General features: G+C 43.8%; 1 protein-coding gene across 1 annotated transcript in view; it reads left to right on the forward strand.

The window, feature by feature from the left end:
* Positions 1–18734, forward strand: part of dym (dymeclin) — a 527720-nt gene that overhangs the window by 56815 nt on the left and 452171 nt on the right. Inside the window, exons 5-6 of the mRNA XM_085966565.1 lie at positions 11902–11974; positions 16793–16918. Coding sequence (XP_085822691.1) covers positions 11902–11974; positions 16793–16918 — 199 coding nt within the window. The remainder of the gene's footprint in view (positions 1–11901; positions 11975–16792; positions 16919–18734) is intronic.

Consider the following 18734-nt stretch of genomic DNA (forward strand, 5'->3'; position numbering starts at 1 on the left):
AGACCGCAGTGATAATAACAGCCGTGAATTCCCGAGGCAGGTAGAAGGGTCTGCACCTTACCATGAGGAATTCCAAATCAGCCGAGCAGGATCTATCGATTATGTCCGTGTTAGTGCACCAGGCATTGTTAGTGTAAATGCACAAACCGCCTCCCTTGCTCTTATCGGAGTCTGCAGTTCTGTCGGCGCGGAAGACCGTGCGTCCGTCTAGTTGGATGGTGGTGTCAGAGATGCCGTTGTTCAACCAGGTCTCTCTGAAGATCATGGTGCAGCATTCCTTTGTCCTTTTCTGTGAGGAGTGATCAAGTTTGATCTCATCCATTTTGTTTTCTAGTGACCTCTGACGTTGGCCAGGAAAATACTTGGGAGGGAGGGTTTGTGTGGGGCCCTCTTCAGCCTGATTTGGATACCGGCCCTCTTACCCCGCTTCTGCTTGCGTTCCCTGCACGGTCTGCGCCGACCTCCGGCTGGGGAAGGACGCCACGCTGGTCCCGGGGGTCAGGCGATGTTGGGAGGCAGATCGATGTTGCCGAGTGTCAGCCGCACGCAGTCGGCCCCGATGTCTAGGAGCGTCTGCCGGCTGTATGGTAGGTCTACCCTCAATTCCCGTATCAGCAGAGTCCAGAAGAGACTCAGAAGGAGGGTGAAAATGCTCAGTCTCAGGAGAGACAAAGCCGCTGCGTCCGTGCGCGCCGCCATTTTGTGGACTGAGCATCCTCCCTCTCATTAGACCCTATGTTCCCCGACATCTCTGGGAGGCTATTTGTGTCGTCCTTTGTGAAGACAGAACCAAAGTATGTATTTAATTGGTCAGCCATTTCTTTGTTCCCCATTATAAATTCCCCTGATTCTGACTGCAAGGGACCTACGCTTGACTTCACCAATCTTTTTCTCTTCACATATCTATAGAAGCTTTTGCAGTCAGTTTTTATGTTTCTCTGCAAGCTAACTCTCATTCTATTTTCCCCCTCTTAATTAATCCCTTTGTCCTCTTTTGCTGAATCCTAAACTGCTCCAATCCTCAGTTTTGCTGCTTTTTCTGGCCAATTTCTATGTCCTCTCCTTGCTATCCCTAATTTCCCTTGTTCGCCACGGTTGAGCACCTTTTTTGTTTTATTTTTATGCCAAACAGGGATGAACAAATTCTGTAGTTCATGCGATCTTTAAATGTTTGCCATTGCCTATCCACTGTCAACCCTTTAAGTAACGTTCCGCAATCCATCCTAGCCAACTCGCGCCTCATACCATCGTAGTTTCCTTTATTTAAATTCAGGACCCTAGTCTCTGAGTCAACTACTTCACTCGCCATCTTAATGTAGAATTCTACATATTATGATCGCTCCTCCCCAAGGGGCCTCACAGAACAAGATTGCTAATTAATCCTTTCTCATTACATAATACCCAGTCTAAGATGGCCTGATCTCTAGTTGGTTCCTCGACATATTGGTCCAGGAAACCATCCCGTATACACTCTAGGAATTTCTCCTCCACAGTATTGTTACTAATTTGGTTAGCCCAATCTATATGTCGATTAAAGTCACCCATGATAACTGCTGTGCCCTTATTGCACCCGTCTCTAATTTCCCATTTAATGCCATCCCCAACCTCAGCATTACTGTTTGGGGGTCTGTATACAACTCCCATCTAACGTTTTCTGCCCCATGGTATTTCTCAGCTCTACCCATACAGATTCATCAGAGCTAATATCCTTCCTTACTATTGTGTTAATCTCCTCTTTAACCAGCAATGCTACCCCACCTCCTTTTCCCTTTTGCCTGTCCGTCCTGAATGTTGAATTCCCAGCCTTGGTCACCCTGGAGCCATGTCTCCGTAATTCCAATTACATCATATCCGTTTACGTCTACAGGAAACTTTGGTTTATCCGGAGGTTAACTGTTCCGAATGCTCGAGCCACCGGCAAAAATCAGGAGCCGTTTTGTTAGTTTTTTTTTCTTTTTGTTGCTTTTTTTTCACCAGTCAGGCTCTGCAAGGTCTCGCTGAAGCTGTTGCTAAGCTACAGAGATGCTGGCAAGGTACGGCTGACTGTTTAGAAAAAGCAACAGGGTTTGTTGCCAGATACGAAGCTCAAAATCTCCGTATGTTTCAACATTAGCGTTGTTTTGACTGGCAGTTTTGATGGGACGGCAACAGCTTGGTCCCGTCGGTGCCGGATAGCACAAAGTTTCCTGTATTTGCGCAGCTAATTCATCCACCTTATTACGAATGCTCCTTGCATTAAGACACAAAGCCTTCACTCTCTGCTTTCTGTTTGTTAGCCAATTCTCTATCCATGCTAATATATTACCCCAACTCCGTGAGCTCTTACCTTATGCAGTAATCTTTTATGTGGCACCTTATCGAATACCTTCTGGAAATCCAAATACACCACATCCGCTGGAAGAATGAGAGGTGATCTTATTGAAATGTATAAGATTCTGAGGGGGCTTGACCGGGTAGATGCAGAGAGGATGTTTCCCCTTGTGGGGGAATCTAGAACTAGGGGGCATAGTTTCAGAATAAGGGGTCACCCATTTAAAACAGAGATGAGGAGGAATTTCTTCTCTGAGGGTCATGAATCTTTGGAATTCTCTACCCCAGAGAGTTGTGGAGGCTGGATTGTTGAATATATTTATGGTGGAGATACAGATTTTTGAACGATAAGGGAGTCGAGGGTTATGGGGGGAGCGGGTAGGAAAGTGGAGTTGAGGCCAAGATCAGATCCGCCATGATCTTGTCGAATGGCGGAGCAGGCTCAAGGGGCCAAATGTCCTACTCCTCCTGTTTCTTATGTTCTTATGCTGCTAGACTTGTATGAGGGAAAGCACAAAAGAGAAAATAACCAAATTGCATTATAGTACATGAATACAATGAATCAGTCACAAAACATCAGGTTTAGAATTATACTGGAATAATTTGTTTTCTGGGATTCTAGTGTAATTACTCTTGTGACTTTTTCCTGTTTTATTGCTTATTTAAAGATCTCCAAAGCTGCTTTTGTATTCAATTTAGGGAGTTGCTAGGGTTCTGATACAGTATCAGCTACCCAAAGGAAAATCGTAAAATCAAATTATTTTATTTGTGTACAGCAAAAGAAATAACATGGTAGTAAGACAACAAATAAGAAAAATTGATAATTCTGATGACAACGGGACATCGATATTACGGGCTCGATTTTGCCAGGCACGAGGAGACGAGTTTGGAGGCGTGTGAGGTGGTAAAATCGCAAAATATGGTGTGCGGGCCAGATCCCGCCTCCATCCTGCCTCCGAGCAATTTTCCCAGAATCGGGGTTTCAGACCCCATTTCCATCCTGCCTCCCAGAGGTGGGATAGGCCCTTAAGGCCCTTAACAACCACTTAATTGCCTCTAGAATCCAATTTTGAGCGGCCTTTCTGATTTTTAGACATTTTCCCCATCCTACACGCCTCCTCTGGAACACGCCAGGTTATCCTGGCGGCCTCACAAATGGATTGCTTACTAACAGCTGCAGCTCCACCATTAAAGAGGAGTTTTCACCAATGATCATTTGCAGGTGGCAGAATTTTGTTGTCTCCGGTCTGGGGGAACTTTTAGTGGCCTACTCATTGCTGTGGAAGTTTGGAGCCTGAGACCCATCTCCAGTGTGACCTCCTGGGAAACCCCTCTCCCCACCTTGACTGAGCGCTTCCTCAACTGAGGCATATAGCAGAAGCATGGGAACCATTTATTTCCTTTCCTCCTGGACATCAGATTCGGACGAAGACCAGCTGCGGCAGCAGCAGAACCCTGAACAACAACAACAACAGCAGGAGCAGCAACAGGAGCGCCAAGCTGTTGCTCACCCACCTGAAGCTGCACAGGCTAGAAGGCGCCAGCGCGCAACCACATTGCTGCCCGGGATGCAAGGGACACACTCATGTTGGCCAGATTTGTTTAGCCTGCACAATCAAAACACTTTTGTCTCGCACCTTCTTACCAGACAATGGACAAGAACCTGTGGATTCCTATTACTCTGACCACCATACTGACAATTGCAAGTCACCCTAAGCCCTCAATGTGAAAGTCCCATTTGCGAAATGACACAGGCCACAACTTCAACAGTTTGCCATCAAATCTGTTTATGATACCATGACAAGAATGGCTGGTCCAAATACAATACTTCACAGCACCCAAATGACTACCCTTGTGACTACTTGTGCTTTATCTTCCTCTTACACGTGCTCCGACGTGGTGCTTCCCCTGTGGCTTCAGCAGGTGTGGAGGCCCTTTTGCTCACTTTCTTGCTGCTCCTGTCTCGACGCCTTTGGCGGGCGTCCTCTGGGGTTGCGAACCTGCGAGGGCTCAGCAACAGCCTGCTGCTCCTGCAGCTGTGCAGGGGCTGAGATACCCATCTCAGTTGGGTGAGGACTCTGGTGGGGCTCTGACTGAGGGCTTCGCATGGTCGTGTGAGTGCTTGGAGAGGAGCCCCCACTTCTTTGTTGTCTGCCACCAACATCCCTCTCATGGGTCAGCCCCATTTCAGAGCTAGCAAGTGGCTTGACAGCACCTTGCTGCACTTCAGGGGGGCCATGAGGACCCGTTTCTGCACTGGAAGTCCTACTCCAGAGGACTTCCATGAAGGTCTGGTTTGTATGCTCAATAGCTGACCATCGCTCTTCAAGAGATGTCATTCTATTCTGAACAATCACCATGTTCTCAAGACCCTGGCGACTAAACTCCTCCATGGCCATAGCCATCCTCTCCTCTACGATAGCCAGCCTTACCACGGAGGTAGCCATCGTTTCCACGGTGATGCGTTCATGCGCCAATGCCTCTACAAAGGCTCTGCTCATGTTTGCGATGGACTTCTCCATTCGCTCCACGCTCGCAGTGACCCTGGAGACAAAACCTGCCAGAGACTCCTGCACCTGTTCTTGGAGTTCCAACACCGCTCTCCTGGATGGACCTGGAGGCACAGGGTCGACGTGCAGCTGAGCCGAGCTGGCAGAGTCCTGCGCCCTCCGACGAGCACACTCCACCATCTGCCGATGCTCACCTGTGAGCTGTGAAACACCAGGTGCTAACACTACTCTATCTTACAAAGGTCCCAGCGAGGTATGAGTGTCTGCGCTGGTGCTGGGTGCGCTGAATTCTGCTGACGCTACACCCTCGGAGGTTGCAGCTTCCTCTGAGGAGTCTTGAAGCTCAGGCTGTTCCTCCTGGACAGTGGGGACGGGGGCTTTCGATGGTCCTGTGGGGGAGTGAAGGAAAGATTTGGAGATGTGAGGTCAAGGTTACATGCACATTGAATAGTGCAGGTGATCATAAGTCAATCTGTTAGAGCATCAGAATCATTATCAGTGACTCATGCAATGTCAATGAGAGAGATGCCAAACTGTTCTGTTGCCAGCTTGCTGTGATGTGCTCGTCTGTCCGTCCCCCACTTGGGAATCGTCCTCAATTCCAGCGATTTCCAGGGCCGCCTCCTCCTGGCGGTGAGCTGGGCTACTGAGGGTGGCCCTCCTCTTGTCATGGCTCTTTCCCTCTTATTGCGGGCTCTCTTTCCTTGCAATGAGGGACACAAGTGGAGTTTGAATGAGAATGAAGGAGTGAGTGTAGAGAATGCATAGCAGAGATGCTTTGGAGACAAAGGGCCCTCCCTGTGTGTTGTAAGTTGTTGTTGTATCACAGTGATAGGGAGTGTGAGGGCTACATGGTTGAATAGTTAAGTGAATGTGACCACAGAGAGAGAGGGAATGGGTAAGGGTGCAGGGATGTAAGTGTCAAGTGGGATGTGGAGGAAGAAGTTGGCAAAGCAGAGTGCTGATTAGGAGAGGTGATGGGGATGAGATTGAGGGTGATGGGAAAGTCATACTCACTTTTCCTGTGCGGAGAAGTTCATGAAACCTCTTCCTGCATTACAGCCAGGTTCTGCGGCTCATCGTTATGGAGTTGACCTCCTGGGCCACTTGCAGTCACGCAGCTTAAATCTGCTGGGGTGGCTTTTTTCTCCCTGAGGAAGCGAAGAGCACCTCCTTATTTGATCTTGCTCCCTCCAGCAGAGCTTGGAGGGAGGGCTCATCGAAGTGTAGAGCACACTTTTGCCTGCTGGTGGATATAGTCGATCAATGAAGTCCTTACTACAATCACCGTAAAGTTTGCAGTCTCCAGGAGAAGCGAGGCTGCTTGCAAGCCTGAAATCCAGCAGCATTGATGACGTCATCGGAGGCGACTTTCTGTATGAAAAGACTCATTGGGTCAGGGGTTCCCACACGCAGGAAATCAATTGCCCAATTCGGGGAAAATCGCTTCGGAGTCGGGGTCCTGACCTGAATGTCACCTGACGCGCCCCAGCCCACCCACACTGGCAAAATCGAGCCCTAAGACTCCAGGATCCCTCTTCTGACTCCCTAGGACCTAGGGACCTCCGTTTGGAAACTTGTGTCCTAAACAGTAAAATTTCCTTATATAGTCTCTACTGTGGCAAGTATTCATTTTAATGTTCAAATACACATCAAGAATATAATTTAAAAGCGAAATCCCCATAAATTTTCTTCTGATCTCTCCTGAAAGTGCCGACTCATGCCTCGGGTGCTGGTACTCCTCTGATAGCTCTCCCAAGTGGCCATTTATTTGTAAGCCTAGACAGCGCGTGTCGGCATAGTATCTGACCATGAAGAGCACAACAGTGGAGCCCAATCTGGTCATCCCTGACAATTGCACATGTGCACTTTCCAGCAGGGATTGCTGGGTTGTGAACGGGCGATTTTGTGAAGTTTGGGGGCGATTTTGTTACTGGGGGCGTGATGGAGGCGGGACTGCTGCTTGTCTGGTCGATGTCCCGCCTCCATCGGTTTGTGGCCAACCCATGCTATTTTCCCTTGATTGACCCAGCGGGCTTAGCAGGCCAATCAAGAGAAAGCCGGTTGCAGAGCACGTCAACATATGACGTTTCATCTGCCAAAAATTTTTGACAGATGAATCGTTTGACAGCTCTCAGACGGTGACATTCTCTGCAGTTTGATGAGGTCTTGAATGCAAGACCCCATCAAACTTCTTTCTTTAACAGAATTGAGATGGTTTTTGCATTTGTGAATGCAACGGCCACCTGTCATTCCCAACACGGAGGTGCGAGACTCTCTGCATACAAACCGACTGAAGCCTGCAGGAAGAAACAAAGGTAAGTACACTTTTAAAAACACTTTGCACTTACTTCAGGTACTCACCTCTACACTCTTGCACCCATCACTTACCTTCACGCCACACTTTTGCACCCCCTGACCCCTGCAGACCCAGTACTCACCTCGCTGAGCTGGCGGTGTTTTGGAGCCTTCGGGAAGCCCGCACTTATGATGGCAAAAAGGGGATAATCCTATTTTCTGCTCGTTAAATACCTGTTAACAGGCAGTTAATAGGCTTTAATCCCTCCTCGCCTCCAAGGAGACGGGACCCGACGCGGGGCAGCTACCCGCCTCCTAGGCAGATGGCATGGGTGCGGGTTGGGCACCCACCCCCAAATTCTGCCATTTTCCCCGACAGTCCCGCCTCCCCAGGGCTGGCAAAATCACCCCTTGTGTCTGTCTTCATGGAAGATGCAAAAAACTTCCCAGAAATAGTGGACAACCAAGGGTCTAGCGAGAATGAGGAACTGAAAGATATTAGTATTAGTAAAAAAATTAATACTGGAGAAATTAATGCGACTGAAAGCCAATAAACTCCCTGGACCTGATGGTCTATATCCTAGGATTTTGAAAGAGGTGGTTATAGAGATAGTGGATGCATTGGTTGTCATTTTCCAAAATTCCATAATTCTAGAACGACTTCTGCGGATTGGAAGGTAGCAATGTAACCCCACTATTTAAGAAAGGAGGGAGAGAGAAAACAAGGAACTACAGACCAGTTAGCCTGACATCAGCAGTAGAGAAAATGCTAGAATCTATTACAGGAAACTCTTTTTTTTATCCGGCACCGGCGTGGTGCCGGTTGATCAAAAAGTCCGGATTACAGAGAAGTATACTTACTAAGGTACGAGAGCCCCGTACACTGCCACAGGTGCAGGAGCCCCGGTTACACGGTACTTGTGCAGGAGTCCTGGTTACACGGCCGCAGATCCAGGAGTCCCTGTTGCACGGCAACAGGTGCAGGAACCCCAGTTACACGGCCACAGATCCAGGAACCCCGGTTACACGGCCACTAATATAAAGTAAAACTTACCTGAACCTACTCCTGAATTTTGCCGGTTAAGAGATTTTTCCGGTTAGGTGCCAGTTAAGAGAGTTTCCTGTATTAAGGGCGTGGTAACAGGGCCCTTAGAAAATAATAATAGGATTGGGCAGAGTCAACATGGATTTATGAAAGGGAAATCGTGTTTGACTAATCTGTTGGAGTTTTTTGAGGTTGTAACTAACAATAGATAAGGGGGAACCAGTGGAAATATCCAAGTTTGCTGATGATACAAAGCTGGGTGGGAATGGAAGTTGTGAGGAGGATGCAAGGAGGCTTCAAGGGGATATAGACAGGCTAAGTGAGTGGGCAAGAACATGGCAAATGGAATACAATGTGGAGAAATGTGAAGTTAACCACTTTGGTAGGAAAAACAGAAAAGCAGAGCATTTTTTAAATGGTGAGAGATTGGGAAATGTTGGTGTTCAGAGGGACCTGGGTGTCCTCGTACACGAATCACAAAGCTAACATGCAGGTACAGCAAGCAATTAGGAAAGAAAGTGGTATGTTGGCCTTTATTACAAGACGATTTAAGTATAAGAGTAAAGATGTCTTACTGCAATTATATTGGGCCCTGGTGAGACCAGACCTGGAGTATTGTATACAGTTTTGGTCTCCTTGCCTATAGAAGGATATACTTGCCATAGAGAGAGTGCAGCGAAGGTTCACCAGACTGGTTCCTGGGATTGGGGGGGATTGTTCTTTGAGAGATTGAGTAGACTAGGCCTATATTTTCTAGAGTTTAGAAGAATGATAGGTGATCTCATTAAAACATGCAAAATTCTTACAGGGCTTGACAGGGTAGATGCAGGGAGGATGTTTCCCCTGGCTGGGGAGTCTAGAGCCAGGGGGTCACAGTCTCAGAATAAGGGGTCGTCCATTTAGGACTGAGATGAGGAGAAATTTCTTCACTTAGGGTTGTGAATCTTTGGAATTCTCTACCCCAGAGGGCAGTGGAGGCTCAGTCAATGAGTATATTCAAGATAGAGATCAATAGATTTTTCAATATTAAGGGAATCATAAGAACATAACAACATAAGAAATAGGAGCAGGAGTAGGCCAATTGGCCCCTCGAGCCTGCTCTGCCATTCAATAAGATCATGGCTGATCTGATCCTAACCGCCAATCTACTATCACAGAACCATCTCCTGAATCTAACAGAATTAGACACACGAAATAGGAGCAGGATCAGGCTACACGGCCCCTGGGCCCGCTCCGCTACCCACAGGGCCATGTCCGATCCGAACCTAGACTCATGTCCAAATTCCTGCCTGCGCCCCGTAACCCTTAATTCCCTTTACTTCTAGGAAACTGTCTATTTCTGTTTTAAATTTATGTAATGATGTAGCTTCTACAGCTTTTTGGGGCAGCATATTCCATGGACCTATCACCCTCTGAGTGAAGTAGTTCCTCCTCATCTCAGTTTTGAAAGAGCAGCTCCTTATTCTAAGACTATGCCCCCCTAGTTCTAGTTTCACCCATCATCGGGGCCATCCTCCCCGCATCCACCCGATCCAATCCCTTCACAATCGTATATGTTTCAACAAGAGCGCCTCTCATTCTTCTGAACTCCAATGAGTAGAGTCCCAATCTACTCAACCTCTCTTCATATGTCCATCCCCTCATCCCCGGGATTAACCGAGTGAACCTTCTTTGTACTGACTCGAGAGCAAGTATGTCTCTTCTTAAGTATGGACACCAAAACTGTATGCAGTATTCCAGGTGCGGTCTCACCAATACCTTGTACAACTGAAGCAATACCTCCCTATTTTTATATTCTATCCCCCTAGCAATGAAAGCCAACATTCCATTGGCCGCCTTAATCACTTGCTGCACCTGCATACTAACCTTTTGAGTTTCGTGCACCAGGACCCCCAGATCCCTTTGTACTTCAGTACTTTCCAGTTTCTTGCCATTAAGATAGTGGCCCAGTAATTCCTGTCACAACGCGTGAGTAAGGACGGGGTACTCACGCGTGTGCCAGGAGGAATTGTCGGTTTTCAGCATGCACAGCGCATGTGCTGAAAACCGGCATTTCCTGTCCTCTGACCCAAGGGGTTAAGAGGCTGAACGCATGCGCGGTATCGGGCAGCGCGTGCGACTTGGATTTCCTGTATTTTTACAGATTTGCGCATGTATAAAGGCCTCCGGTTTTAACGCGTGGAAAAACGAGACGTAAGTACTTAGTTTTACAGGTAAGTGGTCTTTTAGTACAATTTAGAATTTTTTTTTCCACAGGTTTATTTTTAAAGAATCTACAGTAAGGTAAGTTTAGTTTTAGACCCTATTTTTTAAAAAACTATTTTTTTCAAAAATTTGATTAATTGTTTAAAATAGTTTTTTAAAGTTATTCATAGTTAATTTAATTATCGGGATGCTTTTTAAAATTTTATTTAAAGTTTAAGTAGTGTTTTGGGGTGCAGTACTTTTCATGAGTTTGACAGTCTTTACTATCAAACTTATGAATGAAGTTTCCCCTCCCCTGATTGGCTGAACAGTGCTCACCTGATCCCAGCCGGCACATCGCACTAACTACGCCGCTGGGTCAGGTTAGCACAGCGCGCCGGGATCAGAACCTGGCCACTGACAGGAAAGCCACTGCGGGCCAGATTTCAGATGTCGGCGCACATCGGGGGCTTGCACGCGCGGCAAGCCCCCGACAGGAATTACTGGGCCAATAACTTGCTCTAAGATTTTTCCTGCCAAAGTGCATAACCTCACACTTTCCAGTATTGTATTCCATATGCCAAATCTCTGCCCACCTACTTAGCCTGTCTATGTCCCCTTGCAGGTTTTTTATGTCCTCCTCACTCACTACTTTCCCTCCCATCTTAGTATCATCTGCAAACTTTGATATGTTACACTCGGTCCCCTCCTCCAAATCGTTAATATAGATTGTAAAGAGTTGGGGACCCAGCACTGACCCCTGCGGAACACCACTAGTTACTGATTGCCAGTCTGAGAATGAACCATTTATCCCAACTCTCTGCCTTCTGTTAGATAGCCAATCCTCTATCCATGCCAGAATATTACCCCCAATCCCGTGATTTTTTTATCTGAAGCAATAATCTTTTGTGTGGCACCTCGTCCAAATGCCTTTTGGAAGTCTAAATACACTACGTCCACTGGTTTCCTCTTTATCCACCCTATATGTTACTTCCTCAAAGAACTCCAGCAAATTTGTCAAACATGACTTCCCCTTCATAAAACCATGCTGACTTTGTCCTATTAAATTATGATTATCCAAATGTCCTGTTACTGTCTCCTTAATAATGGACTCCAAAATGTTACCTACCACAGATGTTAGGCTAACCGGTCTATAGTTTCCAGCCTTCTGTCTACTGCCCTTTTTAAATAAGGGTGTTACATTAGCAGTTTTCCAGTCTGCCGGGACCTTTGCCGAGTCCAGGGCGTCAAGAGATATGGGGATAGTTCAGGAAGTGAGGATGAGGTAGTAGATCAGCCATTATCTTATTGAATTGTGGAGCAGGCTCGAAGGGACAAATGGCCTATTCCTGCTCCTATTTCTCATGTTCTCATGTTCTTGTGGGATCTGGGTGAGGGCAGAGAGGGAGTGAAGTAGGGTGGGAGGAGATTGAAGTTTGCTGATGAAATATTTGCATATCAAAGAAAGATCACAGATATACAGCAGTAGAGGCAAGGATAGCTTTACTGCCTTTTGTATATATTTATATATTTAAATAAATCTCTCTCTTTCAGGGGCTGAGGCAGAAGATCTCCTGGAGGAATTGATATGTAACCTAGTACATCTCATTATTGAATTACCTTTGTTGTAAGTTTCTTTGTTAATACACTATTTAGCTCGAGCTGTGTGGTTTTGCCTAACATGTATTTGATATGTAGTAATATCCACAACTTCAGTACCATTTTCTCTGCCTTCTTTTCTTCTTGCTATTTAGAGAGGTGATGTGGTGGACCATTCGGTTAGCGCACTAGCTTTTTGTCCCTAGGATCTGGGTCTGAGTTCAACCCAGAATAATGTGATTTAAAATCTCCCTTGTCTGTTGGTTATAAAAGATTCTGTGTGTTTGGGCAATCTCAACCCAGTTCTTAGAAGGTGTGAGCTCACAGGGCAAAAGTGCTTCTAATCTGGCAGTAAATTGGCAATGTCACTCAGGATGGTTTGTGTGGGAAGTGGAAAACATCACATTGATTCAGTAGATCGAGTTCTTCTGAGGTCAGAGTTGAGGAAGTGATAAAAATTCAATAGTTAAAAAAAAGTTTTTAAAAAGAGAGATGCTAAATACAGGTCTGGCATTTCTCCTCTCCAGGAAGAAAGATCAATGCACGAGTTGCCTCCAGCTGATGGCTTTTATTTGTTGGAAAGTTACCAAGTTCTACAGGCAAGGAAGCAGTTCTCCCTCGTGGCTGGAAATGTGCGTGTGTGCGTGCGTGCACGTTTGTTTTATGGAGAGGGGAGAACAACAAAAGACAGTGCAGACCTGAGCAGATCTTTTCTCAACCTGCATTTACAAGCTGAGGAATTTTCTCCCAAGTGTCAGTACAGAACACTTCCAGATTAATTGCAAAAAATACAACACAGCAGTTTCAGAGTAAAGTTCCTTGTACTCTACCTCCAATCTGTGCTTTACCAACACCAAAATGCTGGTGCATCCTTATTGTGCCAGTGTGATGTCTTCCTTTGTCGTCGGTGCCATTTTAGCAATTCAGAGGTACCTGACAGACTTGTGGCAAAGTTATGTATTTTTTTTTCCTCCTCTTTCAGGCCTCCCATGCCTATTTGGCAGCTAAGAGCCTGGCATTACTCTAAATACAATGCTGCACTTCGGCAAATCACTCTTGAGGTGTGGGTGAATACCCCTGACACTCAATCTGATGTATATTCCCTCTTCAGTTCTTCTCCCACCCACTCTGTCTCTCCCAACAGTGAAGTGCTTCGCTGATAATGAGAGCTAGTCACATGGGTTATTTAGTATTGTTTAAAATCCTGGCTATCTTTGGGATTTGATAAAATCTGAGGAGGGAGGGTTATTGTAAACCTGTGTTTAATACTATAATTTGAAGGAATCAAAAATATTTGGTGCCATAATCTTGTGTTGTCTAACTTGATATATTCTTGCTTATCCATTTTTTAAATAAAATTAAATTTGAGCAAAGTGATCTTTTTGATTACCTTCCTGGACAGAATGCATTCATTTGCAGCACTAATTAATACACTCATAAATTTTATTAGGATATGTCCTACAATTACATTAGAATGCAATAAAACCAGTGAACAAAATATCGGCTATAGAAGGTGATAAATTATCAAATTAGTCTTGCTCATTCTACCCAGTGTCAAGTGAGGGTGTTGTTCTTCCAGTGACTATCATTTTTCCAGTGACAGTATTTATTGTCATCAAGGGATTCTGTGATTTTTTTCAGGATTGTAGTTTGCTGAAACCTCCCTTTTCAGCACCCAAAGACTTCAGGACCGCTTCTGCCTGTGCTCAATTCACATCTGCAGCAGAGTAAATTTGAGGCTAAAACATAGCATAGAACAGCAACTTGTTTTCCATTTTGACTGCTTCCGTACCACTTAAACCCACCCAAATGGTTGGTTTGTTGAAACAAATGTGTTCGGGTTGGGATGGTGGGGTCGGTGGGGGTATTCGAAGAAAGGTTGGGAAACTGGCTGTGGTAAATTATATTCAATGTGTGTGGCCAAACAAAACTAGCTGGGCACATTGGGGTGCTCCATTTTCCTTCAAAGTTTATAAACAACCGTGTGGGTACAGCCATGCAACACAAAGCTTCATCGACTTCTGTATAGATGCTCTTGAGTTTTGATGGAATTGGGGCCTTGTGTGGTTGAAGTAAGTAGGCAGAATCTAATGCTCCTCAACGCATTGGCCTGTGAATGTAAAAATCATTACCTGATTATTTCCTTGGCTCTTAATTTGTCAAACTATTTTTTACTTTTTTTTAATTTGCTTATTCACAGAATTCCAGCAGATTAACATTTCTTTTCCAAGTTCTGATTGTTTCTGCTGAGTATTTCAAACATTTTCTGTTTTTATTTCAAGTAATCAGATTTATACTGTGCTAATGTTTAAGCAAGCATGTTAAAGAATTATGTATACAGCAATTACAAATGTACTTTACATCGTGATGTGACAAAAAGTCAGTAAATAAGAAGGGAAGTAAAGAATTTATTGATTTAAAAAAATATATATATATATCCTGAACTGAAAATTTGGTCTTGCAAATAAATTCAATATACCCAAAATTCTTAGCGGGCGTTGACTTTTTTTGTTTGCGGTGATCACAGATGAAGCTGTACTGTACAATTTTATACAACCCTGGGATTATTTTTCATACTGAACTCTTAACTTAAGCAAAAAGGTTAAAAAATGTGTCTGATAACTATATTATTGTCCCTGTGAAGGTGCTTTATGTAGGAGCCTAGACAGTGAGTGCTGGCAGGTTATTTGACTGTAGGGTGTGGTACATCCATACTCAATCCTGTCTTCATCTGGCAATGGTGGATAGTGTTGGGACCTCAGGAATGTTGAGGCCAGATGTAGCAGCCTAATGCCACCCTGGTTGAGATCAGCTAAGTCAGTACAGACTAAGGATCAAACCTGGAGCCTTCCTGTTATATGTGGCTCAGTTCCACACTAGACATGTACCAACTGAGCCAGCAAAGGAGCTATGATGGAAAGAACAAATGAACCCGCATTTATGTAGTGCCTTATCACATCCTCCCAACTGTATTCTTCTGCCAATTCCTAAAACATTGTATTTTTTAGAGTAAATAAATTCTAATGTTCGACTCATTTTGAGTACTGTTGCCCCAATCTCCATAGTAACTTGTAGCCTGAAGTGCAATACCAGCAGAGGAAAGGCTCTTCTCTCTTTAAACAGGCATCGTATCCTGTTTCTTATCAATGATTGTTTGCTGTTTAGTGCTTGGAGACGACTGCATCCCTTGCTTGGGCTCTTAGTTAACCTTTTGCTCTAGTAATTGGCCTTCAGGAAGGATAGCCTTAAAGCCTGGTTCCTGTGTGATTTTTGAATTTATTTATTTAGAATTACTCCTTTGGCATCACTTGGTAATTACATAAATGTTTCTTCAGGTTAACCTTTGAAACTGGGAACAATGAATGCTCCTTGATTTGGGAAATGTTTGAAGCATAGGTGATGGGGACATCAGACTGCAGAGTTTGAAAGTTGCAGCATAAAACTGGTGGTGGTCTGTGTGTTTTCTTTTGTACTGCAGTTAAGATTAGCTTTCATCCTCCATTATTTTAGCCTCCTTTTAATGGAATTATAACTTGTGACCCACCTTGAGTTGTTATAGCAAGGGAAAGAAGGCACTGAGCGATTGTCCAGATTAAAGCTGCTTTTATATTGGTTTTGTGATACCTTAGTTTCACCGGCTCCTGACATGAGGGTCTCGTGCAGCTGGTGGCAACCTCAAATTTAACTTGCTGGATTTACTAATGCCAACTGCTGGAGAGAGACACTACGCAATAACATAACTGAAAATCTGTATAAAAGCAGCTTGATGATCTGTCTATTTGCTGATTGGTTTATCTTGATATTCTATAATGCTGATCATGTCAAAACTGGGACTCCTTATCTTTCTCAGACTTCTCGTCTTCCTCCCAGCAACACAAGCTTGATGTTAACAATTTTTTTTTTTTTTTTTTAGAAAACCGATTGCAAATATACAGAATAAATACATTCTATTTATTAAAAAAAAAAGAAGGAAACTACTACTAGTTTCAAGATGTCATGGATAAATAGAGGTTAGAAAATAATGGGGAATGGTAGCATAGTGATTATGTTACTGGACTAGTAATCCAGAGGCCTGGACTAATGATCCGGAGACGTGAGTTCAAATCCCACCACGGCTGGGGAATTTAAATTCAGTTAATTAAATAAATCTGGAATAAAAAGCTAGTATCAATAATGAAACTACCCGATTGTCATAAAAACCCATTTGGTTCACTAATGTTCTTTAGGGAAGGAAATCTGCTGTCCTTACCTGGTCTGGCTTATATGTGACTCCAGACCCAATGTGGTTGACTCTTAACTGCCCTCTGAAATGGCCTAGCAAGCCACTCGGTTTAACCAAACCGCTATGAAAACCACACGAACTGCAGCGGTTCAAGAAGGCGGCTCACCTTCTCGAGCAATCAGGGATGGGCAATAAATGCTGGCTTTGCCAGCGATGCCCACATCCCATGAACGAATACAAGTACAAATTTGATCCGGACATCCACATGAGTTCTTCTTCGAGCAGAGGTCACTTAAGTGATCTGGATTACTATCTCTGGCTAATTTTTCTTGGGCATGCTGAAGCCAAGTGTATCTCCCTTGCCACTGCTTTTGCTGAAACTAGCAAATTCTGCACAGACTGGGATCGAACTTGGGACCTTCCTGGTCTGAATTCAGCTACTCACAGCCTTATTCAGTTGAACCATTCGAGAGCTATCGGTTTAATATTTAATGCACTTTTGATGCTTTATGTAAATGAAACTTACTTACAGCAGGCTACTGCAAGATGCTATGTTTTAGAAATGTAATTATAATTATAATCGACAGCATATTGATTTTAAACTATTTTGATTTCTACTTGCAGAGATATTACATACAGCATTCTTCTTGAATCTGTGACCACGCTTTTAGTTCTTCTGTCTTACCAACTATTCCAGAAGGAGATCATTCGAGAGAGTTTAATATACAAATGTTTGATGCAAGGACAATGGTATGTCAATTTCACTCAAATAGATGATTTGATTTTTTTTTTTTTTAAATGTGCGTATGTGAACAGCAAGGCCTACATAAGTATATCTTGAAATGAACGATAATCTGTTGGAGAAGGTCAGAGCAGAGTGACCACGAGTACAGCAGGACTTAATCTCTGATGAGAGGCTGTTAAACCTGTCCTTTTTGATGGACCTTATCCCTTTGAGTAAAGTTCTTAATGGTGTGAGAAATGCACAGGATTGCAAGTGAGAATGGTCGTAAAAAGGCCAAATGATTTCCTGGGTTTTCGGGAACTCAATTCAAAAGTATGGAGGTGGCGATGAATTTGTTCAAGACTTTGGTTGAGTCACAGTACTTGAGCAATTGTGGGCAATCCATTATAGAAAGAGCCATGAAAAAGATGCAATTTGATTTAGTCGAATGACATGACATGACTTGAGATAATACACTTACGATGGGAGACTTGAAAAATTAAGATTGTTTTCACTACAGCAGAGGTGATTAATAGAAAACAAGCAAAATACCATGTATGCTGGAAACCTGAAATAAAAACACAAAATGCTGGAAAACATGTAGCAGGTCAGGCAGCACCTGTGGAGAGAGAAATGAGTTAACCTTTCAGGTTTTTAAAGTATTCAAGAGCGTAAGTACTCTAGTGAAACATTACTTGCTCTGGTCGATGATTTGGTAACAAGAGGCATGATCTTACTATTAGTATTAAAAGCATAAAGGGAGGCCAGAAGAATTTTTCATGCAAAGTATTAAAATATGGAATGCATTACACAGGTGGCTATTGAAGTCGAGTCAATCATGGTATTTAAGAGGGAATTAGATAAGCATTTGAACAGCACAAATATTAAAGGATATGAGGAAAAAGGATGCGCAAGTTTTTTTTAAAGAAAACATTGTGCACTTGAAATCGTGTTGTTCTTCCACGAACACAGTACAATTCTTTGCAGCTTTTTCGTACACTTGCAAGTAAATTTTACTTTCTGCAGAAAATTTCTTCTGCAACCTCTTGATTTTATGACAAAACTAAGTTGGAGTGTGTTTTCTGGTTGATCCCCCAACGTAACGTATTAGCTAAGAGTCTATTTTATGTTTTTTGTACATAATGTTTGCCAGTAGATGGTGCTGGAGACTACATTAGCTATCAGTTTCCTAGCAGAAGTTGTATACTAGTGCAATCTGTATTTCTTGAGATATTATATAAGAACATAAGAAATAGGAGCAGGAGTAGGCCATTTGGCCCCTCAGGCCTGTCCGCCATTCAATAAGGTCATGGCTGACCTACCTCAACTCCATTTTCCTGCACTATCCCCATATCTATTGATTCCCTTAATATTCAAAAATCTATCGATCTCTATCGTGAATATACTCAGTGCAGTGCAAAACGATTAAATGAATAATTATTTTGCCAACTAATGTTATTCACTTAACCGCTCTATTCTTTTATCTGTTTTAACTGTTGTATCAAGTTAAGCAAGAAGTTAACAATGGAATGCAAACTGGATTGCAATTACAGTACTGCAAAAATGGTCATGCTGTTGCTATAAATAACAACGTGTACTTATGTTATTTGCTTTATTACACTATACACATTAGTGTAGTATGGAGACCAGGACTGCACACAGTACTCCAATTGCAGCACAACAAATAACAGAAGAACATAGGAAATAGGAGCAGGAGTAGGCCATTTGGCCCTTCGAGCCTGCTCCACCATTCAATAAGATCATGGCTGATCTTCTACCTCAACTCCACTTTCCTGCATTATCCCCATATCCCTTGATTCCCTTAATATTCAAAAATCTATC

This window comes from Somniosus microcephalus, chromosome 2 (assembly GCF_052327205.1).
Source record: "Somniosus microcephalus isolate GS21.2 chromosome 2, FLI_Smic_1.0, whole genome shotgun sequence".
In the NCBI taxonomy this organism is placed as follows: domain Eukaryota; kingdom Metazoa; phylum Chordata; class Chondrichthyes; order Squaliformes; family Somniosidae; genus Somniosus; species Somniosus microcephalus.